This window comes from Uranotaenia lowii, chromosome 3 (genome assembly GCF_029784155.1).
Source record: "Uranotaenia lowii strain MFRU-FL chromosome 3, ASM2978415v1, whole genome shotgun sequence".
Lineage (NCBI taxonomy): Eukaryota > Metazoa > Arthropoda > Insecta > Diptera > Culicidae > Uranotaenia > Uranotaenia lowii.
This window is the reverse complement of record NC_073693.1, coordinates 33214825-33239267: the sequence shown is the minus strand read 5'-3', so window position 1 is coordinate 33239267 and position 24443 is coordinate 33214825. Positions and strand designations below refer to the sequence as shown.

The 24443-nt window shown below is 40.5% G+C and overlaps 4 protein-coding genes across 7 annotated transcripts in view; 2 read left to right on the top strand and 2 right to left on the bottom strand.

The window, feature by feature from the left end:
• Positions 1-2697, top strand: part of LOC129758159 (protein dopey-1 homolog) — a 33664-nt gene extending 30967 nt beyond the window's left edge. For 3 of the 4 annotated variants that reach the window (XM_055755622.1, XM_055755619.1, XM_055755620.1), the window contains 8 exons: positions 4-189; positions 253-400; positions 475-627; positions 687-882; positions 1223-1234; positions 1390-1557; positions 1618-1759; positions 1829-2697. In XM_055755622.1, the coding sequence (XP_055611597.1) occupies positions 4-189; positions 253-400; positions 475-627; positions 687-882; positions 1223-1234; positions 1390-1557; positions 1618-1759; positions 1829-2044 (1221 nt within the window). In that variant the 3' untranslated portion in view covers positions 2045-2697. The remainder of the gene's footprint in view (positions 1-3; positions 190-252; positions 401-474; positions 628-686; positions 883-1222; positions 1235-1389; positions 1558-1617; positions 1760-1828) is intronic. The other variant, XM_055755621.1, reaches the window with a different exon arrangement.
• A 1691-nt stretch (positions 2698-4388) lies between these two features.
• Positions 4389-6087, bottom strand: LOC129755325 (otefin). The gene is made up of 3 exons (XM_055751756.1): positions 5926-6087; positions 5054-5862; positions 4389-4991 (listed from the first exon to the last, which is right to left on the bottom strand). The coding sequence occupies exons 2-3, from the start codon at positions 5859-5861 to the stop codon at positions 4573-4575; spliced, it is 1227 nt and encodes a 408-aa protein (XP_055607731.1). The 5' UTR covers position 5862; positions 5926-6087; the 3' UTR covers positions 4389-4572.
• Positions 6088-7189: 1102 nt separating this feature from the next.
• LOC129752070 (monocarboxylate transporter 12-B) lies at positions 7190-8874 on the bottom strand. Its single transcript, XM_055747865.1, has 5 exons — positions 8704-8874; positions 8519-8645; positions 8108-8454; positions 7783-8046; positions 7190-7726 (listed from the first exon to the last, which is right to left on the bottom strand). Exons 1-5 carry the CDS (start codon positions 8779-8781, stop codon positions 7190-7192), a joined length of 1353 nt encoding a protein of 450 aa, XP_055603840.1. The 5' UTR covers positions 8782-8874.
• A 7314-nt stretch (positions 8875-16188) lies between these two features.
• LOC129754918 (ubiquitin carboxyl-terminal hydrolase 31) overlaps positions 16189-24443 on the top strand; it is a 31838-nt gene continuing 23583 nt past the window's right edge. The window contains exon 1 of the mRNA XM_055751186.1: positions 16189-17204. Within this exon, the coding sequence (XP_055607161.1) occupies positions 16659-17204 (546 nt within the window). The 5' untranslated portion in view covers positions 16189-16658. The remainder of the gene's footprint in view (positions 17205-24443) is intronic.

Here is a 24443-nt window from a genome sequence, read left to right as displayed (position 1 = left end):
CAGATCTTAGCGTCCATCCTCGCTCCGCTGCTCGATGTAGCCTTCAGCTCCCAGGAAAAGGACAAGGTGACAACGATCGTAACCGGGGTCATGTACAACATCGTGCCTTACCTGAAAACCCACACCGTTAAAAACATCCCGACGTTCCATGCTTGCTCGAATCTGCTGGCCAGTTTGAGCACCTATCAGGTGTGTTAAGCTATCTGCTCCCAAACTAACTTGGTATATTAATTTCTGTCCTTTTTATTCCAGTATACCCGCAAGGCGTGGCGAAAAGACGTTCTCGACCTGCTGCTCGATGGAACGTTCTTCCAATTCGATAGCCGGTGTTTGCCGTACTGGAAAACTATCTTGGATAGTTTGATGACCTGTGATAATACCACTTTTAGAGATCTTATGAGTAAGCTTCGACCTGTTGAAATGATTTAAAAAAACAAATTTGATTAAACATTTTTGTCTGTTTTGTCATTACAGATCGCTTGCCACTAGCACAAACTGGAACGCTAAACATATTTACTTCCAAGGAGCAGGAATACGAACAGCGAGCATTGCTTCTGAAGCGGCTGGCCTTCGTAATTTTTTGCAGTGAGAATGATCAGTACCACAAGTATATGCCGGAAATTCAAGGTAAACCCAATGACATTTTTTTAAATGGAAATCGCAATTAAAAGTTATTTTTTTCGTAGAACAACTTGCCAACAGTTTGCGGCTACCTCAGGTTGTCCCGTTGATACAGTCGGCCGTTTTCCTCTGTTTCCGAGTGCTGTTGCTGCGAATGTCGGCTGACCACGTGACAAGCCTGTGGCCGATTATCATCGCCGAAATGGTGCAAGTGTTCCTATCGATCGAGCAGGAGCTGATGACCGATACCGAGGAATTCAGGTATGTTCATACCAAAATTTCTCTCAAACTGAAGATTTTCTTTATTTTCTCCGTTAAGCTTCCTTTTTGTTTGGCTTCTATCAAGCTGTTTAATAATAAATTCTTTTAATAGGTCCTAGTGTAGAGTTTCTGCTCCCATTTGACACAACACATTATCACTGTATAATTTCATAGACCCTCTCTAAATCTACTTATCAATCGCCTTTCGTAGTGCTTCAATCTGTAGCTAAGTTGTTTGTATTAAACCTTCGACAGTATCAAGAACCGATCAAACATTTGATCTCCTGTTTGTTTTTTGTCTTTCCCTCTCTCTCTCCAATGTTTTCGCACGTTCGTTAAGGTCCCAATCGAGGTAAGATACCCACGTCAGAGCTTCTCCGCTTCGGACTTGATGCTCCCTAGTAGCGTTATCAAATTCAAACCGAAATTTCTACGCTATTACAAACAGTTGACATTAAACAACCTTTTAAATTTAGAACTCACGTCATCATGCTTTCTATTTTACAGTCAACACATTCGCATGCTGTCCGGACTGGATACGGCTTGGGTGACTAATACCAACAACGGACTGTACTCCTATGGCCACCCACATTGGCGCATGGTACAGCTGGAAACGGCCAAACTGTTGGAGCTGGGATGTGTCCTTCCGGCCACCATTTTGCCTCATTTTCAAATGTATGTTTTCCATTTTTCGAGACACTTTTAAATGTAATGCAATATACAATTTTTTAACAGGTACCGATGGGCATTTGTAAGCAGCCAGAATGAGTATTTCATCAAACCGGGTCGAAGTGATGATGCCAAAAGTGTTGCCTTCATTCCCCACGTTACTAGAATATCGCAGTTGATGGATTTCCGGTACACATCACATTCACCGGTAAAGCACTCTTACAACCTTTAACATCCTATAAATTCTCATGAACACTCATCTTACATTTATCTGCAGAAACCTCAAACCCACAAGGGTAGCCACATCATGCTGACCTGCCAAGCCATCAACACCCTGCAGGATCTGTACAGCTTTTTCTCAACCCTGTCGATGCGGTGGCCATCGCACATTTCCTACACGGCCGACACCGAGAAGGACACTAAAGCGTGCCTGGAAGAGATCGAGAAGGTCCTATCATTGGACTTTCTGGAGAAGATACCGGTCACCAAATAAGACGGGGTGTTACAATAGGTAAGGACTACGCTGAAAGTTAACTGTTATGAGATATTAGAAAGGGGGAGCTCTTGATGGGTGGTCGTGATTGTAAATATTCTTGTGTAACGCGTATTATTTTTAAACGACGAATTACTACCCAATTCAACTCATTGTGATCATTAGTCAGTTTTTTTTGTGTTGTTTATTTACTATAAAAATAATTTCTTTATCAAGCTGTCTTAGGACAGTTGAGCATAATTTAGCAAAATAGCACTATTTATTATTCTAAATTATACAAATCCGAAAAGATTGAAAGACTCTTCCAAGAGTGGAACTGTTGGTGGTGATACCTATAATAGAAGAATGGAACAGGATAACTTAGAAATGTGCTGAAGCACCCCACAAGTCAGTAATATATCGCATATAGAAAACATCGCACATAAGTACGTTGTGTGTTACCCAGATGTCGGGGCAGAAAACCGGTAAACGACTGGTAAATTACAATATTTTTGAAGTGTACCGTTAAAAATTTGCGGGTAGCAAACCAATCGAAGAAGACAAAAAAACATCAGATCAAATCACACAACACTAGTAGGTGATAGTACAGAAAACTATAAATCTTAGAGGAAACTAGAATCTTACGTATCTGGAATAAATTTAAATTTTACTGACATGCTGCAGCGTTCCGTTCTGTCCGCTTAGGTGATGTATCACATCCGGTAGCGTCTTCCGATCATTTTGGCGAGGAGGATGGGAAGCTCCACAGCAGATTTCCTCATCGGTGTAATGAAAAGGTTATGCTCGTTGTATTCTAGACAAAGCAGCATTTCTTCATAACCCTTCTGAACTCGGCATGCCAGTTAGTCCTTCGCCTTATTGAACTTTTCCTCAACTTGTGTTCATGAATTCTGGGTAACGGCTTGTAAGCTTGAACCTTGTTCATACCTCTAAAACGTTTCGACAAAATTAAGAGTTGATGATATAAGATGCGTGCTCACTATAAGGTTTAGTGTTTGGCAAATACTCGATCTCTGATTAAGAGAAATAGGTAGTGCGTCCAACAGTGAACTCTGTTTGAAGTGCCTATACCGCGAAAAACCAGCCATCAAGCGCTTGGCTCGCAGGGCGTACGCCAGAAAACGTGTAGCAGCAGTTTTATGCTTTTAGTAAGGTATTTCATACACATTGATGACCTTTTTTTAAAAAAAAATTAACGTTTATCAAGCATTTAACTTTAGTATAAAAGTAATAATTTGCCGAGGGTCACTTTTAATTAAGTATATGTTATATTGCACGTCACGACTTATCGGGTAGAGCGTGTTACCATTTTTTCACGAACAACTTCTTTCGCCGAGGTTGCAGGAAGAGCGTTCTAGCATTCTTTTTTGGTTCAGGCTCGTCTGTTGGTTTGATTTTTCTTTTTCTTATCTTGTTGCTGATGTGTTGCAATCTATTGTTTCTGGTTGACTTTAACTGCCTTCGCGTAGCTGGTGGTGCTGCCGTTCGTGTGTATCATTCGTCGGGCTTCGTTGATCGGAATATTTTTATCGGTGCTGGCAATTGGCACTATCCTGATTTCGGGAGCAATTTTTGGAAGCCAACAGATTTTTGCAACGGCTTTTAGGGTGACCGTATTGCAAATATTGTCGGCATAATAGAGGCTGCCAACACGAAGGTGTCCGAAATGGATAAATTCCGGGATAATGGTGCTGTTGATATTTAAAATCAACGTTGATGTTCCTATGATCACTGTATTGGTTTTTTTTTGTTATGCAGCGAACGTCGATGATTTTTTGAGAGGATAATTCTTCCAGCAGTATTTTATCTTCAATTCCATCCACTTCTCGGCAGGTGACCACTAATTTCCGTTGATTTAGGCTTGGATGACGACCTATCATAATCGGTGTACTATCTTAGAGGGTAGTTAACGTTGTCAGCTGTCTTCCTGGGTTATGTTCCTGATCTTAAGCACGTACCAATTCCGGGACTTTTCGTAAAAGGCTCCTTCAATTTTACCCGCAAAATTCTCGATGGAACGTCCAATCAAGAACGGGTTTTAGGCAATTGAAGCTTTAAATAGTATAACCGACCGTGTAAACTTTGGGCATCCATCCATTCCGGAATGGTCCGGTTTGGATGGTAACCCGGTGATTGGTTCATCACCAAGCGCTCTACAACACGTTATCGATGGAAAGAAATCACTGCCTCTTGATCGAGGATCGAGAGCTGAAAACATCCGACTCCGACGAAGGGTAGAAGCAAACTGATTGATAACCTGTTTTTAATATTTTTAAGAGATCGAGCCGTTACGGCACCAAATTGTATTGGAAGTGATATCTCACAAAACTGAAACTGAAATTAGTTCAACATGTTATTGCTTAAATATATTCCACAATTACAAAGGAAGTCTCATTAACGGGATTAAAAAATAATATTAAAAGAAAAACCACAAACCAATGCAGTTAGTCCGTGATGTAATCGACTGAGTTCTTGGTAATAGATATTATTTTGTTCATGGAAATAAAAATAAGTGCTCGTATTGTAGCTTACATAAAGAAGAAAACAAACAAGAAAACAACAATCATCGCTACGATCAACAGGAAGAAGGCTTTCCGGATGGAGTACTTCTGATCCAGCGCAAGGATTACCTGCTGCAGAGATGCACGGATCTCGCCCTTATTGTTGGCGGTACCAGCTGCAGGGCCACCACGCATTGTAGCCAATCGAGACTGGACGTAGTCATTGCCATCTCCCCGGGATGGAGAGGCATAGCTGGATGCAATAGTACGTCTAATCGGATGATCCCGGACAGCGTTGATCTGCGCAGATTCAGCCTTGAGTCGGGACAAGCGTTTGGTAAACTCGCTCAAATACGGTGAATCCGTTGGGTTGTAGTTTACCTCCTCGCGGTTCGGGACAACGATGGGAGAAGCAACCGAGGGGCGACCAAATGATGAGGAGTATCCTGAAATATTTTGGAATTGTTAAAATGAATACTTATTTCAATGAGAAAGTAAGAAAACGAACCTGTCGAAATTGTGCTGGGTCCAATGGTTGTACGCTTGTTAACGTTGCTAATTTCTATATCAACAGACGATCTGTGTCTCGGTTCCCGCGGTGGGGTTCTGGCCATAGGACGAGTTTTTGGTTGAGGAATTTCAGGTTCATACACCGGAGTTGGAGGTTCGACAATTTCGTCCGTTGATTCGGTCAAATCGATTTCCATTTCCTCGGTGATTGCCGGCTGGGCAGAAACTTGAACGTACGATGTGGTAACCATTTCGGCGCGACTCAAAGAAGGACTTTTGGATTTAGATTTACGGTCGAATCGACGAGTCAGTTGAGTTAGGGGCATTTCTTCGTCGTCATCCGAGTTTTCCAAAATTGCCGATTCTTTCGGAGCAGCAACAACGGGAGCTTCTTCTCGGCTCAGTATCGGAGTTGTCCTTCCGGATCGACGCTTCTGAGACGGTTCAATAGGTTGTTCCTGCACAACCGGTGGCTTTTCTGACGGGGGCGGTAATTTCGGAAGAACCGGTAGTGTTTTCGAGAGCTTAGCAGCTGAACCCCCAATGGTAGCCCGCCGGTTCGTTTCCTTCTTCGCAACCGGTTTCTTCGGTTCTTCAGAAACACCATTTTCTCCATCCTCATCCGAAGAGTATTTTGTGACATGAATCGTTTCACGGCGTACTTTAGTGTTGCTGTTCTCAATATGATTTTTCAGCTTTTTAATCAAAACTTTACGGGTGGTCTGGGTGACGGGCATGTTGGCCAAGCCATATTCGAGCAGCTTCAATCGAAGCTGCTCGTTGGATAAGTCGTCGAAATTGTCCATCCTAATTAGAATTTAACGACCAAACAAATATAACCTCTGCTGTGAAAATGTATCGAATGCTTACCTTATGAAATTTTCAACGAACAAGGATTAAAACCGCTACAAATCCTCCCAATTATTCCGTTTACAATTACTTTAACTAATCTCGCGCACCCTTTTTCGAAGCGGAATTTTCAAATGACGTTACGCGGCGGCCAGTTTTTTTTGTGTTATTTTCAAATCCTGTAATTTCATGGTTGTACACGGCACTCATCGCGAGCTTCGCGAATAGCTAAAATTCGAACAGTTTCGTTAAGGTGGTTCTCAATCTTTCGGACATCTGCTGCCGGCATCATTCTGAAAATGTTTTTCACGTGAATAAACGTGTTTTCGCGATTTTGATTAGAGAATGTTTTATAGTAGAATTGCGGTAAAATGTGAAATTCCCAGCAGGTTGGAAAGAAGTTATCAGTTTAATTAGAGGGAAGTAAAAAATCGCCGATAGTGAAGAATTTGATAGAACAGACGAATGGCTACAACGAAATTGGTGGGCTGCAGCAGTTTTTCAAGGTAATACGTGGCAGAAAATAATTGAGAAAATTATTAGATGAACAAGCTATTCTGCCAAAATAAATTGAGAAGAATGACTGTTTACCAGACTTAAATACAATCTGCTTTTTAGGAACATTGGATAATATGAAACAACTATTTATCTGATAACATCAAAATCTCTAAAAGCTTGAAAAACGGATTTTCATTTTGAGAAAAAAAAATCCTATAATGCGATGCAACATTATTAAAGTGTTGATAAAACTCAACGTAAATTTCAGGCTAAATGATGAAAAAATCCAACAGAAAGGAATGTTTTTGACGTAGAATTACGTCTTACGGCAACACTATATAGGGGGGTAATTTGAAATCCGCGAGTGGATCTCGCGTCACGAAAAACGCCTCTTTCAGAGACATCTTTCTTAAAAGACATACCAAGCCTGCTTAACGTTGATTGGCTATTCGAAAATGAAAAAAAACTTGGACGCCCCGCCACTTGATGATTTTTGTTTTTTCCAGCCAACGAAAGTTATAAAAGAAGGAGTCGACTGACGGTTTGTTTCATTTGTTAAGAGAAACTCAAACTTGACACATGTGCAGCAGCAGACATGGTCAACAGCGCGCCGGAAAAAAAATGTGACAGCTGAGATAAGATCACACGCACACACCTTCCATCACAAAAAAACCTCTCATGGAACGCTACTATGCAATGATAATGGAAAATGGATCTCAAATTTTGTATGTAGTTGTGGATATTATTTCACAATTACCTAAACCAAGAAATAATTAAGCAAGATTTACTAAACTCGAGTGTATGCATGAGCCACAGGTTTATTGTCAGCAAATTTGTCGGTATCTTTATGTTTGAAGAACATCTCACAAAGCCAGAGAATGCACGTCGACACGAGTAGAAGATTCTGCGCATGTAAATTAAGTGAATAACTTCCGGTGAAATCGGCAAACCACCCTAAAAGTTGACCCAGGCTAAGAACCAGAACACCCTTGGTGATCATATTGAAACCTAGCGCATTAGGCAGCATCGATTCCAATCCATTTTCTCCACAATACTCCGCTATGGTTAGATTCTGATTGACGATCGTTATCGATCGGAATATCCCATAGAAGGCCGACGTAATCATCAGTGCTATGAGATTTCGCATTTCAGCCATCACCGATCGGGCTATAACGAGGCATAAGCCAGCCATGAGGAACGTATTCCGGTGGGTAAACTTCATCTTATCAACAAATGCTGGAACCGTTACACGTGTCAAAAGATCAGTTGTGGAAAGGATCGTCATGCAATAGGCCGCATGCACCATATTGAGCTGAGCTGTTTTCTGAAAATTTTGAATTAGTAAATGCTTTCATAAAACATTAGAAATATGTTGACTACCTGCAAAAAATATGGAAAAAATAGTGAGAAATTGATAGAGGCTGTATAGGCCAATCCTAAACCAATGATAAGATTCAGGAATGAAACGTTCTTCAGAATTGCGACGTCCATTAAGGCGGCCAGTTTTGACCATCCACTATCCTGCTTTTTGCAGTCGTTTGGTGAATTGCGAGGGCTTGCCAAAAGAGGTTGATTTTCAGCAACATTTTCGCTGGCCTGTTTTACGTGCCACTCAACCGGTTGCAGAAGTGATGCTCCAACTACCTGGAAAATTTTGTAAAAATGAAACTTTAATTTCAAAGGGACAAACTATTCCTGTACTTACACCGTTGAAAGCCAATCCTCCAATGATTAAAGTCGCTCCTCGAAAATCGTAATTATCTAGCAGAAACTGTACCAATAGTGGCATAAGAATTTGACCCGCACCCGTACCGGCAAGTGCCAATCCAACTGCTTTTCCCTTGCTGTATCGAAAATACGAGTTAATGGCTACGAATGTGGATGACTGTATCAACCCGAGTCCGAATCCAAACACTACACCGTACGATAAAATGATCTGCCACATGCTGGTGGCATAAGAACATGCCGCCAGTGCGCCACCGGTCAGTAAGCTTCCCAATATAGACGCCTTCCGGGCATTGAACTTTTTGATAATAGGTCCCGTAAACAAACCTTCAAAATACACAAAAGGTTTATCTCACTCCAGACGTTTTGATGAGTGTGCATCTAAGAGTACCTGAAAAATTCAAAGAAACGTTGCAAATATTCATCACCAATGCTGCACCGAACGCATTCTCTCCGAGAGTATTTAAATAATCAGCGAACATCAGACCGAAAACCGAAATCAAAGATTGATTGAATACCTGTGAAATTTCAAAAGAAAAGTTAGCTGAATTGCAAGCTTCCGTGATCTCATCCTACATTTATGATCGCACATCCTGCTACGACAACCCATCCAAATCCGCCATCCGGGGCCGCTGTTCCTCGATTGGCAGTCATGTTGAAAGCTTATTCTTCTGGACCGACATTCATCACGAAACACTTTTGATCAACTGAGTCACCACGACCGCGACCACGACGTTCCCAGCCAGATTGAACAGATTTTTGATGATGGCTGACGAGATCTCTTATCTCCTCGGCCAGGTGAGTGCAAACAGAAGCGGCGTGGAAGATAAAAAAAAACCTCTCCGGGTTTGATGCATGTTCGTCCACATCTTATATCCCGCGTTAAGATAACGAAGATCATCAGTCGGTGCATATAAGGGTGAGGTGATGATGATCGGGCAACTTATCAAGCCAGAATGCATGTTCGCCCGGTGGCACGTTTGCACGTTTGAAGAAATTGCTGGAGTCGTGTGGAAAAAATAATTGTTGTGATATGCGATGGATACTTCAGAATTTCGGGTCGTTGTCCTCGAGCTCGACTCCTCCGAAATAAAACCAAAACACATACGACCCATGAATTTCAAAGCGCCGTTTTACATTTAAAAGTGCAAACACGTGCTTGAAGTTTTAAAAAAAGTTTAATTGTCCTTTTACAGAACGGGCTTTGAACAGCTTAATTTTTCAAATAACAATGATGAGCATGCTAAATGAAATTTTGAGTTCTTATCGATAATTTTAAGCCTTGTTCTTTTTTTTTTTTTTTTTTTCTATGAGACTGAATGAGAAAATTAAACAAATGAATATCTGTTTATTACATTTTTTTTCAATTGGATGCGCATATCGTAAACCAATAAAAATATTTTTCGAATGTCTGGAAAGACTTAAACATTAAACTAAAGAACAAAAAACTTCCCAAAAAAAAAAATCAGCGATCGAAAAAAATGTATTATTAAATTTTTGTTGTTTTATTTTCGTACAAGTGGTAAATTTGTGAAAATGGACAAAGATTCATAAATTAAAAAACTTTTCATAGGTATTGTTCAATTTTCATTTTCTTATTTGGTAAATTTGTGAAAATGAACTTGCATGTATAAATTAGAGACAAATGGAGACGTCCAAAAACTCATTGTTCACCTAACGAACCAGGTACACAAAATGGGTAGGCTTAATAGCGTCACGTTATCCAAACATACGGGAAAATTGTGCCTAACTTACCAGCATGTAATAATTATCATGATTTTTTTTTATTTTTAAAACATTTTTTTTGAATATCTTTATTAAAGAGATTTCCAGCTTTCAGCTGGTTCATCTCTGGACAAAAAAAAACATTTTTGTAATTTTGAGCACAGATAATTTAGAAGTACCTTATTAAAAAAATTCACTACTCATTTCAATTTCAGTTTTATTTCTTGAATCAATGACCTCGAATGAAATGAAGAAAACGCACCTTTTTTTTTAATTTAAAAATATTACAATTTAAATATTTTTTTTAAAAGATTATTTTCATATAAATGAAAATAAGTCAAAGTGATATTTATCTCACTTTTTACGTTAATTTGGTAGATAAACCTCAACTCCCTTAACACATTGAGGACCAAATATGAGATATCCCATTTTTCGATTGCCGTTTTCGAGCATCATTAAGAAAATCACCCTTATTCTGGTTTTCGATCGAATGGCATTCGTTCGAAAGTTTCCCCGATTCGTATTCTTGTTTTCGTTCGAACGTATAAAAACAGTTCGATCTTTCGAACATAGTTCGTTCGAACGAATGGATGCATTCTCGTTTTCGATCGAACGTTTTTCTGCTACCGCTCGACAAACGCAAGTCTAATGCTGCGAACTGGGAGCGTTTGATTGAAGAGCTCTGATATGATGCAAACATATTTTGCGCAAAATTAAAGCAAATTGGAGGAGGAAAAATAACATTAAAAAAAATCCGATTTTAAACGAATTGAGCCAAGTTGGTGGGAATTTTTGCCATTAAATAAGACCGGTTGGGAATGTCAAGGATGTTAAAATTATAAAAACTTTTGCGGAGTTGAAAAAATGAAAAAAAATCGTTTCTTAAAAATAATAAAAAAAATTCAAATTGGGATATGTACATTAATCATTTTTATTAGAAAAATCATCAAGAAGAAACAATTTGTATATCAGATTTTGAACCGAGTTCCGAAACATAAATCCATCTTAGGAGGAAGGTCAGCAAACGAGAAAGCGAGAAAGCATCATCAACACCGGCGGGTATCGGCTCCGGCTCGTTTGCCATCATCTTAACATCCGTGTTTTCACTGCTGCTGGTGGTGTTGATGGTAGGCAGGCAAGATCCATTCGTTCTGGTTTCCGGGTCGTTTCCTAGGTTCTCTTCCGAAACTGCAATCCGACGAGCAAATTTTCACAACATCACCTAACACAGTTGTTTACATGGAATTGGCTACACAGCAAGAAAAATTCGTGTAAATTTAGATCGAAAACGATGCACGAAAACGGAACATCGATTTTGATGTAAAATTCTATCACGGTGTATTTTTTTCGAGGATGTAATTTTTGAGGCGTGTAAATTTAGATCGAAATCAATGCACGAGATTGGATCACAAAAGCCGTCGTGTAAAAATACACAAGGATGTAAATTTTAAAATTAATTATCGTTAATATTGATATTTTTTCTAAATATTAAGGTTTTTGCTTTTGTCTTGAATAAATACGCAGCTTATATCATTTTTAATTTACATTTATTTTCAAAACTGAACATAAAAAACCATTAGGAAAGCGTCTGGCTGGAATTGTTGTTGCATCTGATGATTCCCAGCACGGGAATGTTTTTCGAATCAGCATGATCAGCATCCTCGAATGGTTCCGGAAATCATAATTATTCGGTCAGCATCCTGCACACTTGAATTGTTCTGACAAAAGTTTCTCCGGATAAGCACTGGCCGGATATCAGCCGCTGCGAAAAGTCTGACCTTGCTGTAATGGAGAGAAAAACATAATCAGTTGCAACCATATTCTTCATTTCACGTCTCATAAACTTACTACTTTAAAGACTTTTAAAGTGCTCCTGTAGCTACGCCTTTGAATGATTCGTTTCCGAATAATTTTCCGACTTGTTTACTTTGTGCCCGACGCGCAAACTAATACTGTATTTGTTTTCTCCACTCGTGGAGTGTTCCACCGTACCCGATAAAAACAAACACAAATCGTCGCCAGTGTATTGCTACCTCGCTCACTCACACGCTCTTTCGCAACACTGACGAAATTTTCGGGGCAACACCGCCCGATGGCAGTGCAACACCAGGTCAAAACCAGTGCAACACCGTCCGAATAAACAAACAGTTTGACAGCACCTAGTGGTGCACCAGTGCAACACTAGTGCAACACTCGGCATAAACAAATACAGTATAACTTGAAATATAAAAAGGCACAGTTTAAATATTTGCATTCAATTTTAAATCAAACAGACATAATTTTACACTGTTTGTGATACAAATTTCATTGACCGGTTGATTTTTGCATGATGCAGTGTAAAATTAAATCAAAAAAGTTTATTTCTATTCTATTTTGGAAAATAGACTAATATTACATCGAAAGAAGTTTAAAATTACATCTTTTTGTAATTACACTCAAGAAAAAATAGATCACTCGTGTTTTAGATTCTGTGTACTTTTAGAAATTTTTTGCTGTGTAGCGAGAAATGTCATTTTTATACGCAGGGCTGCCTATAAATTTCGAATTTCATCTGGTAACACCAATCTCGAACGTATCACATTCGAACGAAAACAAGAATAGCTTTTTCGAATTCGTTCGAAAGTATCCGTTCGAACGAACGACAGATACGCCGTAAACAAGAATAAGGGTGAATAACTTAATTGATTAGTGAAAAAATATTATTCGAGTATTCTCGTCTTGTTTTATAATTTCGGGACATTCTTTCACACGCCAGCTGAATAGAAACAAGTCGGCTGGGAAGGATGGCATCGCAGCTGAACTCATCAAAATGGGCCCGGACAGGTTGGCCGATTGCCTACACCGGTTGATAGTCCGGATCTGGGACATAGAACAGCTACCGGAGGAGTGGAAGGAAGGGGTAATATGCCCCATCTACAAGAAGGGCGACAAATTGGACTGTGAGAACTACCGAGCGATCACTGTCCTCAATGCCGCCTACAAGTGTTGTCGCGAATCCTACTCCGCCGCCTAACGCCACAAGCAAACAGATTCGTGGGAAGTCATCATCCTCCAAAAATGCCGTGAACACCAGGTCCCTACGCACCATCTATTCATCGACTTCAAAGCCGCATACGATACGATCGACCGTAACGAGCTATGGAAAATCATGGACGAGAACGGCTTTTCCGGGAAGCTGATCAGACTGATCAAGGCGACGATGGATGGAACGCAGTGCTGTGTGCGGATTTCGGGTGAATTGTCGAGTTCATTCGAATCGCGCAGGGGGCTTCGACAAGGTGATGGTCTATCCTGCATGATGTTCAACGTGGCGCTAGAAGGTGTTATTCGACGAGCGGTGGGCGAAATGCGGGGCACGATTTTCAACAGATCCAGTCAACTTATCTGCTTTGCCGATGACATTGATATAGTCGGCAGATCATCTGCGGCGGTGGAAGACATCTACCGCAAATTGAAACGCGAAGCAAGAAGGATTGGGTTGATAATTAATACGTCCAAGACGAAGTACATGCTGGCCTGCGGATCCGAGACCGACCGAGCCCGCTTGTCCAGTAACAACAAGGTCACGATCGACGGCGACGAGCTGGAAATAGTCGAAGACTTTGTCTATCTCGGCTCACTGGTGACCGCAGACAATGACACCAGCCGTGAGATCCAGAGGCGAATTATCAGCGGAAGTCGTGCCTACTATGGACTCCACAAGCAACTGCGGTCGAGAAGACTTAGCCCTCGCACGAAGTGTAACCTGTATATGACGCTCATTAGACCGGTTGTTCTCTACGGGCACGAGACTTGGATATTGCTCGAGGAAGACCTGCGTACACTCGGGGTATTCGAGCGACGAGTGTTAAGAACCATCTTTGGCGGCGTACAGGAGAACGGAGTGTAGAGGCGAAGGATGAACCACGAGCTCGCGCGACTCTACGGCGAACCCAGTATCCAGAAGGTGGTGAAAGCTGGCCGGATACGCTGGGCGGGACATGTTGCGAGGATGCCGGACGACTGTCCTGCAAAACAGGTGTTCGCTACGAATCCGGTAGGAACAAGACGAGCGGGGGCGCAACGAGCGAGATGGTTAGACCAAGTGGAGCGTGATCTGGCGAACGTGGGGTGCCCGAGAAATTGGAGAACGGTTGCCATGGACCGAGTGAATTTTAGGAATTATGCTCGTCAAGTTATGTCGTAAGACGGAATACTATGTAAATAAATAAATAAACATGTTTGGGTAGCATTTGGTGTAATAATTGTTTCTTTTTGAGAAATTATTTGAATGTTTTTTCCCGCCAAAACCTGTCAATACGTAACACAAATGGAGAAAACATGTTAACAAAAAACCGTATCAAGTATAAAAAATTTATGTCACACTATTCTTTACTTTATATTTTAATAAATAGCTTTTGGTCTCAACGAATTAGTGAGCCCAGTCAGCGTTTCTCGAGTTCAAACGTTATATGAATAAGAAAAGGAAAATAACAGAAGCATCCTAATGAAGTTAACGGAATACAACAATAAACTCTAAAAATTTTTTAAAAATTTGAATATCAGTGTGATGACCGATTTTTGTCAAAAGTTGTTAACAATATTTATAATCTACACGAACAATATATCATATTTCACGGTTTTAACATAAAAACCGTGAAATATTATATATTGTTCGATAACATTGACTAAACTGACATGATTCTTAGAAAAAAATCCTTTCAATTTCTGGCTAAAAAAGCCGTCTACTACTAATAATCATGAAAATTTTACTTAAGAATTCTTAAAAGGAGCATGTTTGCCAACCTGTTTAGTTTGCCCAAACAAAAGCACAAATATGTTAAATGAATTTTTACCTATAAACAAGAACTGGTAAACTAAATTAATATTTGGAATCAGCACCCCTAAATTAGTCAATTTTTAAAAGAAAAATGTTTTTTTTTGTTTCAATTAAGCTTTTTTTCTCGCTGCGTATAGTCATTTAGGTTTTTAAAGCTTCGTTCAATCATAGATAAAAATCGGTTTCAACTGGTTTCTGCCAACTGGTAGTTGTTCAATGAGTCAATGTTTTGGTCGAAACTAGTCAGGTCGTTGTCAATGAAGCAAGTTGAAACAAGTCAAAATAGTCAAAACCGATCCAGCTCGACAGGGGTGTCGAAACCGACCGAAATTCCACGCGTCTGTCTTCAATTTCACCTCCATATCTACGCGCCGTACTCTCAACCGATCCTTCCTTCGCGAAATTAGTTTGTTAACTGATCCTAATTTTCTACTCAACTCTCGGCGTACTCTCTCTTTTATTCAAACTCTACACACTTTATTCTCTCTCTATACAAAATACCTTGCTCTATTACCTGAACGAGTAATAAGTACTCTTCGCTTCGCCTATTTATAGTGATGCCAATTATACATTTATTCTTATCTTTACTCATTTCCTACAAGGGGGTTTCGTTACGGCCTGGAAGAAATCGGTCGAAGTCTATTGGAAAAAGAAAGGTATTTAATCGTCAATCCATTTCTACTTGTTTCGAACAAACTTCATTAAAAAGACTTTAAGCTAATGAAATCCTGGTAGAATAATGACGGTATAAAACTCAAAACTTAGCAATTTTTCAATTAAAATGAGTTTTTTCTTCTCAATTATTGAGCGTCTGCAATAAAAGTGTACCCGTTTTAAATTTGCTATCACACCGGTGGGGGGCGCGTGTTTTAGCCGATTCCGAAATTTCAAATTTTGCTTGAACTGGTATACCTAAAACCAATATTTAGACCTGAACCGTTGCAGGTGCTCTTAGGGATTTCAATGAAGACATCGTCCAATTCAAAATTTAAGTCCCTATCGGAGACAACGAATAGCTAAAACTCACTTCAGCAAAAAATTCGAACAGTTTCACTCGCAAACACAGCCCTGCGCCAGCAAAGCTGACGTCACTGGCGCTGTCATCACGCGATCGGTTCGCATGTGTGAGTGAGATGCACACCAAAACAACGCGCACACCATCGAACTAAATGAAAACTGTGCTCTCGCACACACCGATACTGTTACACGCTTAAAAGTGATTAGAAAATTTTGTTCGTTAAATTTTTTTTTTTGTGGGTTATGGTTTTAATTAAAATGGTGTTTTAACTTGAATTCTTGAGAAATGATGGCTTTTACAGATTTAAAATGAAAAAAAAAAATTAAAATCTTTATTATTTCGACGACGAAGCTTAAGGAGTCCTCTGAGCTCAACAGAAACGAACCGAGTAATTTTAAACCACGTGCCAATTAAAACGGCGGAAGCGTGTAAACCTTGATTTTTCAAGAGGATGGAGGAAAAGCCACTTTTGCATTCGTCGCGTTTAGTCAATCGAACGTCGCCGTCGTCGTGTACTAGTAGTAAAAATCATGGTTTTGGTTTAGTAGTTGGTACAGTCATGAGGGAGAGGAGAATGGCTGTGTTATAATTTTACTGCTTTCGAAAGTTTACTGGCTGCTGATGATCGTCGCTATAATTGTGCAAATTTTTCGGTGGTACGCGCGACGCTCGCAGAATAGCTATTCGGTTCTAGTCTAGCTTGTCTACGAGATCTGACCAGAAAGTCCGCCGCGACCGATCAGTGAAGCGAATCGTGTAATCGTGCGTGCAAAATAATTCCTAGTAGTAATACTAGTGTTGTGTATGTTTGGGAGCGTATTTGATTCATCCTCCCTCAGTTAATCCGGAATTGTGTGGGGTTTAGGTTCGCAGCCGATTGGGGTGCTGTTGCAGGGTCACTGTCGTTAGGTGGTTTAAATTATGCAAAACGCCAAAAAATTGTGATACCAATAGAAAATTGAACGCGAAATGGAAACGTCGAAAAACAATTCCTTCGGATCCGCGAATAGTGGTGGCAAAAGTTCCACGATGGGCGCTGCCACTGCCGTCAATTATGGCCACGGGAAAACATCCCAGACCACTAGCGGGGGTGCCAGTAAGCTGAAGCGGGCCTTCTCCCTGTCAAGGAATCCATTCCATTCGGTTGGTTCCGGTAAAGGAGGTGATCACAACGAAATCCGGAAGTCCGGAACTAATAGCGCAATGACAAATGGCGGTGGAGTGACCTCGGAGCAAAATTCCATAAACAGTGGTGGTGGGAATGGGAGTGGGGGTGGGCTTGGGGTTGGTGATGGTGACGGGGGAGGATACGGAAATGGCCCTGAACGAGGAAAGCTGCAACCAGGAGGCGGTTCCACAGCTAATACGGCAGTATCGGAGGTCGAGGCCAAGAACAATCTGCACAACAATCAACAGCAGCAAACGCAGAATGCGGAGCGCAAAATCTTCCGGCGATTGTCGGTCAAAAAGTTTATCAATCGAATTGCACAACAGATGAATTATGTCAATTTAACCGTAAGTAATCTCTCGTTCGATTCTATAACTCACTCCTATTGTCATCAGATATTTCGACTATACCTAATATCAGGAGATATCAGCTTCTCAATTTCCACGTTATCTGTGAGACTTCCCTGCAGTAGGTACTAGGAAGCAGCTCTTGCATGATATCAGAGTTAGTAAGCGTTCCGTTCATTCGGCCTTTGAGTGCGCTTAGCGAGTGATAAAAATTATAATAATAAATCATGGCAGCAGTGTGTATCTACCTATTTGCTGCCGCTTCTGGTTGATTTGATTCGTTTGGCTTACATGGTATCTACCTTCTAGTGTCCGGCATGATATCAAGTGTTAGAGCAGAAAAAAGTTTGCTCCGAAATGATTTATCATTAATTTAATGAGTTGGCATTTTTTAAAGGTAGACAAGATTTTTCGTAACATCAATTTCTTGTTAGAACAGTGATGTTCAATTTAAATAATTTTAGGGAAGAATATTGACATTTTTACAAAAAAAAATAGAACGGAGCACAAAGCCTTTGATAGTTGAAGTGAAATCTTATTCTTTTTGAGAAATTTCTCATTTTTTCATGATTAAATTTTAAAGTTGATAGAACATTCTTTTAAGATATGTACTAAACAAAAAAATGTTCAAAAACACCGTACTTCTAGAACCCAATCTGACTGATTTGATATTTTTAACAATAAATTTTTGAGAAACTTTCCAAAAATGCTCTGAAAATAAGTTTAAAATGATCTTAAAAAAGTAAATCACTTATTGGAGATCTATGACTTAACACACATCCGGCCTAGATATTTTACCCGTTAGAGTTCTTTAAGTGTCAATTTGTGTCAAAATATTGAAAATTTCGTACAAATTGGTTGAAATAGAATAGAGATATAGATCCCATTTGGGATTCTTTTCTCTGGCCTTCCAGGGAAATGTCTATGAATTCCATTAATTACTTGGTAATCTCAAAAGAATGTGTTTCTTCATCTGGATGCGCCTGAATAAAGTAACAAGCCTCTAAACTTCCGATAGTGTCATATTGACACTTTAGAGTGGAGTAGGTTTAAAGGATCAAACGAATAAATCAGCTTTAAAAATCAGAAAATTAACAAAAATTATGTTTTAAGAAAAAAAAAACCTTTCCTTCAATTGTTTCTTCATGTTTTGACTAAATTTAACAAATTATTTAGGAAAAATAACAGAACACCCACATGATTCGAAAATAGCTACATCTGCTACAATTTTTTGAATGCTGACTTTTTCGTAAATTTACAAAACAAGTTAGTACTTTCTGAGTCGACTTTGATACCTAAATCGATACCGAAATGAGGTCATAACAAGGTATCAACAGCAACCTGAGTACTCTTTCGCTGCTGTTTTAAGGCAATAGCAAAACTAGGCATCATCAAGGTTTCAATAACTTTCATTTGAAAGCATGTGGAGACCAACATTGGCTGTCAACAGCAAACTGATTCCATAATTTGGTGTAAAATTTCATACGATAGCAGATCAGGTACCAATGAGGTTTCGAAACGAAACAAAAAGTTGTAGACTCTGAAAACAACATCGAGCTCGCAAAACGCCCGTGTTCATGATATGCTCCATGATGCTCTTTGTGATATCATATAATACCTTTTTTACCAGCCGTTAAAAAGCAGTCGAGCGATATCAAAATCCTGTGATGTACTAAGCTATTAATTAATAGTGGCGGGAAAATAAACAAGGAGTATCATTTGTAACACATTTTAAGCACCAGCGCATAAAGCATCGATCGTTCAGAAATGGTGAAAATGGAATTTTCCGTGTTTTTTCAGTTCACCTGAATGGTCTGTATCGTCATCTGATTTGAACCCACTAGACTTCAATATCTGCCGTCTATGTCGTCATAAAGTTTGTAATTTTACTATTTATAGATGATATTTAAATTGAATCCGAATAGAAATAACAATAAATGGTTTGAGTTTTATACATTGAACAAAGTGTATCACTTTCACGTTGCCGCACCCTGTACATAGTTTTCCTTCTCACGACATAACTTGATGAACATAATTCCTAAAATTCACTCGGTCCATGGCAACCGTTCTCCAATTTCTCGGACATCCCACATTCGCCAGAACACGCTCCACTTGGTCTAATCACCTTGCTCGTTGTCTAGTTCCTACCGGATTCGAAGCGATCACCGGTTTTGCAGGAGAGTCGTCCGGCATTTTCGCAACATGTCCTGTCCAGCGTATCCGGCCAGCCTCCACCACCTTCTGAATACTGGGTTTGCCGTAGAGTCGCGCGAGCTCGTGGTTCATCGTTCGCCTCCACACTCCGTTTTGCTGCACGCCGCCAAAGATGGTTCTTAACACTCGTCGCTTGAATACTCCGAGTTTACGCAGGTCCTCCTCGAGCAATATCCATAGTTCGTGCCAGTAGAGAACAATCGGTCTAATGAGTGTCATGTACAGGCTACACTGTTCGGGATGACCAAAGTGTTGGCGAGACGGGGACATTAATTTTTAGAGAAAAAATCAGTGAAAATGCAATGGTTTGTCAAGCATGCATTGCAAGTTGGGCATGCATTCCGAGCCGTTCGTGAACACCAGTGATTGAAATCCTCACCGATTTTCTCATCAGAGGCTCTCAAAATACACGCTTTGAGTCCTCGTATAGCAATACAGGAGACGATACATATACATTCATTCAAACCTCCCCCCATGAGGAGGATCTGCTCTGAGAGACACTATTCGTTTGCTGCCCCGAACGAACTATCTCAACGTTCGGTTGCTACATGATGCATGAAAAAGACGAGGCACACATACTCATTTACGTTATTGAATTTGATGGACTCAAGCCGATAGCTGTCGTTGAGGAGAACATCTTCAACCTCGCCGCAAAGGTTGAGGCAACAACGACAACAACCGAACTTATTGCATTGCATGGGCCCGCAACGTATGGAGCAAGGAGAGGGGAGGAAAAACAAACGAAAAAACTAGCTGCCTGCGTGCGGTTGCTGTGCAATAATAGCAATAGCAGAAAAACCTCGGGTATTCGATCCAGGCACAAACGAGGAGATTCGGGTTTGCTGTGCCTTTTGAATTCGGTTCCCTCAAGAATGTAACAGGAGATGAGTGAGAGTCATTCGTTCGGTTTTTTGGATTCGCTGCCTCGAATGTATATTGCTTCGTGAAGGCGGGCCATGTTGAGAGCGTATGCATCATCGGTTTTGTCGTTTTCGCTGCCTCAAAGCAACCTTTGCTTCCGAGTAAAGCGTTGAGCGAGAGAAGGTTGATCAATTCATTCTCATCCAAATACAACCACTGGTGAACACTGACACAATGAATACAACAGAAAATTATCTACTGGATATTTACAGCTATTATAAGACCCAAAATCTCTTATGCCACCTTAGTATGGTGGACCAAAACTATGCAAATTACAGTCCAGAAAAAAACAAGCGAAGCTCCAAAGACTAGCAACGCTGGATATAACTGGTGCAAAGCGAAGCACACCGAATGAGGCTCTAAATGCACTACTAAATATTCTGCCTCTAAACCAATTCATTGAGTTAGAGGCGGAACGTAGTGCCTTGAGACTCTCCAAACACAAAACTCTCTATTAAGGAGATCTTACAGGACACCTCAAAATACTAAAGAAATTTAAATTAAACTTACTTATTGTGAAAAATTATGACTGGATGGAGCCCATTTTTAACCTAGACATACCATACAATGTAACTATCAATGATAGAAACGTGTGGGAGTCAGGTAGACCTGCGGCTCCTCCCAGATCGATCCTATTCTTCACTGAGGGGTCAAAAATGGATAATAGAACTGGAGTAGGGTTTTTCGGACAAGACTCAGGATCTCAATTCCTATAGGAAACTGGCCAACAGTATTTCAAGCTTAAATTCAAGCAATTCTAGAACGCACTTTAACCTGTTTGAAATGGGGATACTGGTACACAAGTATCTGCATGTTTTCTAACAGCCAGGCTGCTCTTCGAGCACTAAGTACGTTCACATGTTACTCCAAACTAGTATGGGAGTGTATAGTTAAGAAACCTCGCCATTAGGAACAGAGAGTATCTTTATTCTGGGTACCACCAGGCCACTGCGGTATCCTAGGGAACGAAGAAGCAGACCAACTAGCTAGGGAAGGATCTCAGGGACTGTTGATTGGACCTGAACCTTTCTGCGGAGTATCGAGAAGTGCCTTTACTATGGAGCTCAAGAACTGGGAAAGCACAACTATTGTTTCCAACTGGAAAACAGCGGAGGGAGCAACTCAGGCAACAAGATTCATTGAACCAAGCGCACGACTCTCCAAACACATGTTAAACTTGAGTAAGCACGAGTTAAATACTTACACAGGTCTCTTGACCGGACATTGTCCAACAAAACAGCATCTCAAAAGGATAAACATAATTCAAAACGATGACTGTTGGTTCTGCGGGTTCGAAATAGAAACTGCAGAGTATCTTCTATGCAACTGCTGCGCCCTCCTAAATAGGAGAGAGCGTGTACTTGGGGCAAAGTTAATAAGCGCACAAGACATATGGCTGCATAAGAGCCCTTAAAAGGTTATATCATACATCTTTGATATCATATCCGATTGGGATAAAATGCTTATTCAGCAATCAACTGTCACTCCAACCAATATAATAGTGCAGGTGAACCTGGAAGCATATAGTAACGCGGGGTAAATACCACAATAGATCAACTACTGGTCGCAGTGGGCTCTCCCCTACAAGGAAAAAAAAAATACAGCTGTTTACGTCCGAGAGATCGCAGATTCCACGATCAGAGTTCGCCGTAATGCCATCCAGAAACATGTTTGAAGGTATACCAGATTCTTTCCGCTGACCTAATATTTACGTGTTTCCAAAACGATTTTGGGCAAGTCTTGAGATTACGTAGTACGTGACGCAGGTATTTATGGTAACCCAGTGGATAGTGGCCAGAGAGTGAGAGATGTCGTCGAAGTTAGCATTCTTAAGTCGAGGTAGAAGGTCGCTGGTTTTTCTATTGTAGCGTTCAGCCTAGTTACTTTAAGAGATGCCAATAGAACAGGGTGATGTGAGACTACTTTAACAAGCGATGCAGGAGCGAATTCGATGGCCGGTAAACGAAATCCATCGTTGACAAAGCACAGGTCCAGCGTACGACCATATTCGTTGTGCTGAAGCTAACTTGTGAATGAAGCTAACAATTCGATCACTGGTCTACAATTGACTGGAATCTTTTTTTTTTTATTGATGCACTGGAAAAAAGACTATAAAGAACATAAAAGTGAGAAAAAAATGAATTTGCTCATAAATGGTGTTTATACTGTTCATTTTAAATCGTGCTTAGACAATCTTAAATCTGGACGAGTCTATCTCGGAGCTATGCAGGGACCGAAAACAGCACGAACACAGTAAGTGCAACTCAATTTGATGACACGACACATCCAAAACGAAGCTGTGCTGTTTTGTGTTGATCTATTTTTGTTGCGTGTCGGCCGCAACACAGCACAGTACTGTGTGCGACACAAAATCCCACACAGTTAACGACACAGTGTTTTCGTGTGCCGGTCCCGAAATGTGATTATCATTGTTGCTCCTGCCAGCAAGCTTTTTGTTGAATTCGTTGCCTACATGCCAGCAGCCGAACTGGAAATAATTTTTTTCTTTTGCCTTCAAGGTTCTTCCTTAACACAATGTGAGTGAAGAGCTTCGACATTGAAAAAACGGAGAAATGTTGTCCAGTCAAGCGCGACGGTTGAAAAAATAGCAGAATCAAAGCAATCGAAAGATTCCTTTTAATTCAACCACGGTATATACCACAACAGAGAAAAAATAGCCTTGTTCGTAACAACACTGTGTTGCGTACTGAGCACAACTGACACGACACAACTGGAAACTGTGTTGTGTTGATTTGATGCAACACAACACAATTGAAGTACTGTGCCGAACCAAAGTGTCGCACACAGAAATTTATGTGTCAGCACTCCAGGATTTGTGTTGCACGATATGATATGTGCTGTATTTGTGTTTTTTGTCGGTCTCTGGAGCTATGTAAACGAAATAAAAATATTTTGTACTCAAAATGTATGTTTTTATTGCGCTTTAAGGGAAAAATAACAAAAATAAATCCGATCTGGTTTTGATAAAATTTTGAACAGGGGTTTTTCTTCCGCAACTGCAAATACCTTTCATGCAAACTTCTCGGCAAAAACGAACTTGAACTTGCCGGAGACATCACCCCGACCATTGGCTTCGTAAAATTTTTGGCCTGGAAACTGCCCAAAATGCATCTCACGTACGTTTCGTCATCCATGAAGATATATCTGTCGTACTTCGTTAGAACCTTGTTGTATAGCTTCCGGGCACGTCCTTTAGCTACTACATTCTGCTTCAATGTCCGGTTTGGTTGCTTACTGGCCCGATAAGTTCGTATTCCTTCGCGCAGACGAATCCTTCTGTCGGTGCACCGGTCTGCATTGAATTTCTTGGCGATGTCCATAGTCCGACTGCCCTGGGTTTGCCTTGATCGTTCTCAACACCTTCAAATGCAGTTTTCGATCCTTAGTTCCACTATGATACTTGGTATGAACCTGCCGATCGATAGTGTGCATCTCACGGAAACGTTTGAAAACGATTTCGATCGGGTTTTTGACGTGGGTGTCCAAAATTAATTTTCGTTTTGCGGCTCTCGAAACGTATCGTATTTATGAAATTTACAGCACTGATACAGGAAAGATTTCAGAATAAATGTCAAAACATTCCAGATCCGACCACTAGGAGCGCTAATATTTAAGATTTAAGGTGAACTATGCTTTATTATGATTCCTCTGAGGTATGACTCAATTTTTGGCATGTTATTTGAGCAAATTCTTCCAACGGTAATTTCTCAAGCATCTTAAAAAAAGGACTTACGTTTGAATTCCTGAAGCGTTGTCTGCTGGTGATATGCGCTCTACAGAACTGTTGAGATGGCTCTCTAACACTGGAGTGGAGTAATCTCCTAATCTCATCGGTGCTGCAGCTTAGAATCTATGCATTTACTTCCAAAATGCAAAACATCGCCAGAACCAACCTGACGAACTGTTGATTTGCATCCTTTTGGCATCACGGTAAGGGGCCGTCCATAAATGATGTCACGCGTTAGGGGGAGGGGGGGTTTTGATTTTTGTGACAATTTGTGACATGGGGGGGAGGGGGGGGTCAGCTTGAGCGTGACATCACTTATCATTACAAAAAACGCAGCAAAACAATAACAAATAATG

Coding starts and splice junctions, on each gene's coding strand:
- LOC129755325 (XM_055751756.1), bottom strand. CDS start 5,861: ATGGACAATTTCGACGACTTATCCAACGAGCAGCTTCGATTGAAGCTG. Junction 4,992..5,053: donor ACCCAGCACAATTTCGACAG/GTTCGTTTTCTT, acceptor AAAATATTTCAG/GATACTCCTCATCATTTGGT.
- LOC129752070 (XM_055747865.1), bottom strand. CDS start 8,781: ATGACTGCCAATCGAGGAACAGCGGCCCCGGATGGCGGATTTGGATGG. Junction 8,455..8,518: donor CGTTTCTTTGAATTTTTCAG/GTACTCTTAGAT, acceptor TGTATTTTGAAG/GTTTGTTTACGGGACCTATT. Junction 8,047..8,107: donor GAGGATTGGCTTTCAACGGT/GTAAGTACAGGA, acceptor AAAATTTTCCAG/GTAGTTGGAGCATCACTTCT.